This window comes from Capsicum annuum, chromosome 2, assembly GCF_002878395.1.
Source record: "Capsicum annuum cultivar UCD-10X-F1 chromosome 2, UCD10Xv1.1, whole genome shotgun sequence".
NCBI classification, from domain to species: Eukaryota; Viridiplantae; Streptophyta; class Magnoliopsida; order Solanales; family Solanaceae; genus Capsicum; species Capsicum annuum.
Window position 1 is genome coordinate 112,567,560 of NC_061112.1, and position 6,174 is coordinate 112,573,733.

The window sequence follows — 6,174 nt, forward strand, 5'->3', positions numbered from 1 at the left end:
GAAGCAAAACAGTTTCAACAAAACACACAAGCAGCAGCAGGCATATGGATCTACTATACATTATCTCTCGAATAAACACATAAGAAGCAGCAGTCTACTATTGTTACTCGCAGCAGGTAGACACACAAAAAGTAGCAGTCCGCTATCTCTCGAATGGACACAAGAAGCATCAGGGCATTACTGATAAATATCTACTCAAATCTCTACTGAAAAGAAGCAGCAGGGAATTACTTATAAGTTCACTGTGGTAGAAGCAGCTGGAAATATCTACTCAATTCATCACTTGGAAATCTCTACTGAAAATCCATCTTAGTGTATTGTTACTCGCAGCATCACTTATACATCCACATTTTCAGTCATACATCTTCTTTGTTTAAAAAAATACACTATGTCAAGCATCTCATTTACTTATAATCCAAGCATCACCAAGAAATACTCAAGCCCCCCAAACCCCAATCCCCATACTCAAGTCCACTTATAACAATGCTATACATGAAAATAAAGGTAAATGCAGCCTAACATAATTCTCCAATTAAGTTCAAGGTAGAATCTTGATAAAATATAGTTAAGTAATAACCAAGTAAAATAAATACTTACTTGGACAACAAAATAAGTCAGTGTCATTCAGTTGAAACGGGTGGGGTCGTATGAGGGATATGAGATTGTTGAGCAGCAAAAAATTCTTGCATTTTTCTTATTTTTTCCATCTCATCTTCTAAGGTTGACAAACGATCATTCACTGATTTGTTTTCCTCAATCAAGGATTTATTGTCCTCTCGAGTTGAATGTAGAGCTGACAGTAATTCAGTCTTTAAAGAAGTGCCCCCTTTCATATCTTTCGCCTTTACTCTACCGCCAAAGAAAACTACATGACTACGATTTTGAGGTCCCCAACATTTTTCTACAATCTCTATGGTAGGTAGAGATGGCTCTGCTTTCACAATTTCTTCAATCTGAGATTACACGATAAATAAAAGGACATTTTTAATCAGAACCCATAATAATTTTTAGTAATTTACAAATTTAATTTACCAATCGCACATGTTTTTCAATTGCTTCAGGTTCAACAAGCTTGTTGTCTTTCTTACGAGTCTCATAAAAAATAGTCCCTAAATCCGGAGGATTTTCATCTTTCCCACCCTTTACATCAAAGAAAATATGTCAAATAATACCTCATAAGTATTCTATAATGAAAATAATTTTTGATACTACCTGCTGATACATTATCTCTCGAATAGACTTGCTACCAATATGATGAAGCACTGTCAAATTAGCTCGGTTTGTTGTATTCCTTTTGTTTCTCGCCTGTATTATTCTTAAACAATAAACTTAGCATCTATTCAAATGCAAATTCTGAAATTGCATCAACAAATAAAGTTTATAGGGAAGAACTAACAGGTAATACAGAGCAACATAAACAGAACCATTGATTTTTTTAGAAAAAAGAAGTCTATCCACACACAATTATAAAGTAAGTAATATAGTGCTACGAAATGGAATACCTAAAAACTTTCGGAATAAAAATGTTCCTTAACTAACCACTCCCAGTCCTTCTTCTCTACTCTCTTTGGTTTACATTTAAGAGCATGTACCATTGACTTATTTTTCACATACTTACTATGCAAGTGTCCTCTCCATTTATTCCACAACTCATTCATCCATTCAAAGATATGATCACGATGATCATTCATATCATCACTCTCAAATTTATCCTACAATAATGAATACACAACATTAGTCAGAACAAAGCAAAAAAAGGTCCAAATGCCCATTCATACTATCGACTACAGTTGTTACCTCAATAGCTGCCTATATATGATCCAAATTTTGTTTCTTAATATCACTCCATGATGATACAACCAATGGACGCATGTTACTGTCATGAATTATTTTTTTCAAGTTTCTCGAAAATAGATTGCTATTTTTTCCAACCGTTCTATTATTGTAAAAGGTTACTTTCAGCTTTTGTCCGATTTCAAGTGATGCAACTTCCTTGCACTTGTTGCTCCCTCGAATTCTTTTTACCTTTTTAGGATTAGATGATCCTACAACATCATAATTTGGTAAGAACTATAATAATAAAATTTAATTCTATAAATTTAATAATACATAAAGTGTAAATACCATACCTATTTCAACAGTTTGGGAGGGTTTCATAACTTTATCAGGAGATGGAGGCAATGAAATATTAGTTTGCATGTTCTCTTTCCCAAGAATCAGAGGATTGTTACCCATTGATCGCATTCCTTGATTAGATCCCACACTATTCTTAAAAACTCCTAACAAGAAGCACAAAAATCTAGGAATTAGATCCGATTTAATTAAAAAATAACCGTTGGGAGCCAAAAAATATCTTCCTACAGATTATGCCTAAAAAAAATTAAATTTGAGATAAAATTAGAATTTCAGAGTTTTTGAAAACCATCGAAATCACAACAAACTTGTAAAAAAAACTTACTTATTTCAGCCTCTTTGGTTCGTTGCTTTACTTGATTAGTTGATGGAGAAAATGTTGTATCAACTTGCTTATACATTTTCTCAAGAACCAAGGAGTTCTTACGTATCGTTCCCATTCTTATGTCTTCTCCATCTGGTCCCTTCCCAATAGCAACTAGAGAAAGCAAATCATGTTACTAATACTTAAATTATAAATGCAATCAAAAACTTAACTTACTTGAAAAAACTTACTTGCCTCAGCCTCTTTGGTTCGTTGCTTAACTTGATTAGTTGATGAAGAAAATGGAGTATCAACTTGCATATACTCATTCTCACGAACCACAGAGTTCTTATACATCGTTGTTCCCATTACATGACCAGATAACATGGTAGAGCTTGTAATTCCTTTTCCTTGCTCTTTCCCTGTAGAACCATCTAAAATAAATATACAGTTGTATGAGCTTAAAAATTTTAAGTTTAATATGGCAGCTGTAACAGGACCATATTGTTTCACTCCTAAAAGGGATCTTTTCTACCCTTCATTTGAAGTCATTAATGTGGTTGGTACAAAAAATTTAACTTTTGTGCAAGAACTTTGGTTGAAGGGTGAAAATACATGCATTATGCATTGTGCACCCTGGAGTGAGTGGCATATCCAGCTATGATCTTGTAATGAGAAGCTGGGATGCCTGGCAAAATATGTTTTCCCACTTGTATTAAAATGGGTAAAATAAAAAGTACTAGCTGGGGCAAGTTGACATTAGCAGTGATATCAGGTAAATTAACATAAGTAGTGATATCAGGTAATTTATAGGTCTTGCAGTTCCCTAACGAATGTTAACAGATGACACATTGAAGTAGCACAACGACCACAGATGAGCCACTTTTCAAGTAATTTAAAGGTCTAGCAGTTTACCAACCAGTGTTAACAGTTGACACAGTGAAGTAGCACAACTTGATTAGTCGAGCCACTTTTCAAGTTCACGACGCAGCCACAGGTTACACAACTGTCACAACTAGTTAAAGTGATATCAGGTAAGTTAACATAAGTAGTGATATCTGGTAATTTATAGGTCTGGCAGTTTGCCAACCAGTGTTAACAGATGACACATTGAAGTAGCACAACTACCACAGACGAGCCACTTTTCAGGTATATAAAGCAGGCACAGATGAAACAACTGTCATAACTAGTCAAAGTGATATCAGGTAATTTAACATAAGTAGTGATTATAGGTAATTTATAGGTCTGGCCGTTTCCCAACCAGTGTTAAAAAATGACAAAGTGATGTAGCACAACTACCACAGACGAGCCACTTTTCAGGCTCACGACGCAGTCACAGGTGACACAATTGTCATAACTATCAAACAAAACATGACAAGAAGTAGACTACGCCAAGAATTATCAACCACAACCTTCATAGAGTGTGGCAGAAACTCCACAGCAACTATCACACCTTTCACAGACAAAAAATCCTCAATAGAAATTTGATTTGAAAAACTTACTTATTTCAACATATTGTAAATATGGCTTAACCTCATTAGTAGATAGAGATAATGAAGTATTAACTAGCATAAACTCATTCTCCTGAACTGCGAACCTCTTATGTATTGTCATTTCCATTATTTGACTAGAACACATGGTAGAGTTTGTAACTCCTTCTTTTGGTCCCTTTCCAATAGAACCTGAAGAAAGAAAATCATATTACTAATACCTGAGGAATTATATTTTGTAGCACAAGAAAGAACGATCAAAAATAAGTTAGAAGAACCATCTATTTCTATTGACCAAAAATAAGCTATGATGTTTAATTCAAGTTATATATGCAATTTAAAATTCTAATAAGTTAAAAAAAACCTTGTTTCAAATTCTTGGATGTATTGCTTAACTACATCATTAGGTTGATAAACTAGACTTAATGAACTCTTACTTAGAGTTTTTCCTTTTGTTATCAAAGATCTTAGCCCTCTTCCCCGTCCCTTTTCAATTGCACCAGGTGCGCAGAAAGTATATCTCATAGTACTCTTAATAGTTGATTGATACTCATTTTCAGTCTTCATAATGAACCTGCAAAAAGAGCTAGAAGTAAAAAAATAGTAAGAAAACTTTTTACCCATTCAACTAAAGAATACAGTCAACGTAGTATTTGTGCTTCACAAAATCTCAAAATCTATACAAAAAGTATTATAACTGAAATTTTTAATGCTAAAAGAATAGAAGTTTTTAGTTATAAGTAAGTTATGAGATACCTCACCTCATCAGTTCTTTTACGTTTCTTTTGTGTTGGACTTTCTAAATCATCTACAGCATCTGAAGGACTTTCTAAGTCATCTACATCATCATTTATTTATTTCACAACCTCATACGAATCACGAGGTTGAGTATCCTTGTTTAGTAGTACGAAAGTAGTTCTACTATTAAGATGTTTAATATTAATACCGTCATTTCTTGTGGGAAGAGGCGAACGAAAGGGAAGGCATCCGAAGCGGGTAATTCTCCATAAAAAAGGGACAACTTTCGTGTAGTTTGTGATTGGATGTAACCGTTAAGATTTTCTCCAGAATAAATCAGGGAGGTTGTGGGGAGAAATGACAAGAAGATATTGGAACATAAATTTGGAAGAGTCCTCACTACATGCCAACCTTTATTGGAATTATCATTAGCATAAAACACTTGAGATGCTTGATCCACTAAAATAAAAGGCTCGTTTGTTTTCAAAAATCTACTCGGATTCACACTTACATAGTCATACTCATCTCTTTTTATTCCTTTTATTTTATCATGCACATCAAACCAATTACACTAAAATAAAATCACTCTTCTATCCGGAATAAATTGCAATTCAATCACATCTGTTAAAACTCCATAGTAATCAAACATATCATTATCTTCATCATTCTTGCTAGCTACAACAACACCACAATGTTGAGTCCTTAGAGATCAATCATAATCTTCTGCATGAAATCTATATCCATTTACAATATAACCATTACAATGTGTTGAATATTTGGTAAGACCACGTGAAAGTGAGAGAAGATCTTTCATGAGCCGACTATTATCTGCTTTATGCAATTGAACGACCTAAACATAAGATTACATTTAATACTTTAAAATGAGTAATACAACCTTAAGAAGTCAAATCTAATGTTTATGTGTTTCTCATATTACTCACCCTATTTTTAAATCATTTAATAAATTCTTGATCCCATTCTGTATCTGACAAGTCGTAAGCAATATCCATATTTGAACGGGGTGACATGAAGTCATGAACGATGAGGATTCATATAGCCAACCCCAAGTAGTTTAAGATTGAGTAGTAGTTGTTGCCTAAAAGCTATATCTAAATTTTCATTATAAAGGATTAAAAGAATAAGACAGATTTTTTCTTTTTCCTTTTCTCTTTCTTCTTTCTTTATGAAACAATACAACGAGATCTCTAACTTGGAAGCAGAATGAAAAGATTCTATGAATTTTTATAACTTGAAATACGTAGAAGATCAAAAAGTAGCAGTATAGCACCGAACAAAATGCAAGAAAGTAATTAAAATAATTCAAGAGAAAGAATGAGACTACAACATTGGGACAGGTACAGTTTGTCTCATTACACCAAATTCCTACAAAAGATGTTACCATTTGTTTCATGGATGGAAGTTTGCAGCTTTTTTATTTAACTTAGTTGGAGATATTATAGTCACTTGTTTAGATTTCACCATTGAAGATGAGGCTATGGTTTGCCATTA

At 33.5% G+C, this 6,174-nt stretch overlaps 1 protein-coding gene across 1 annotated transcript; it reads right to left on the minus strand.

Annotated features, from left to right (window-relative positions):
* Positions 1 to 601: 601 nt before the first annotated feature.
* LOC107861102 lies at positions 602 to 2,876 on the minus strand. The gene is made up of 5 exons (XM_047406626.1): positions 2,689 to 2,876; positions 2,459 to 2,611; positions 1,213 to 2,279; positions 1,042 to 1,140; positions 602 to 953 (listed from the first exon to the last, which is right to left on the minus strand). The coding sequence occupies exons 3-5, from the start codon at positions 1,222 to 1,224 to the stop codon at positions 621 to 623; spliced, it is 444 nt and encodes a 147-aa protein (XP_047262582.1). The 5' UTR covers positions 1,225 to 2,279; positions 2,459 to 2,611; positions 2,689 to 2,876; the 3' UTR covers positions 602 to 620.
* Between the last annotated feature and the right edge of the window lie 3,298 nt (positions 2,877 to 6,174).

Bases quoted from the DNA above. Each gene is read 5' to 3' on its own strand.
- LOC107861102 (XM_047406626.1), bottom strand. The intron at 954-1,041 runs GTGCGATTGGTA...GTGTAATCTCAG, and splicing joins CTGAAGCAATTGAAAAACAT to ATTGAAGAAATTGTGAAAGC.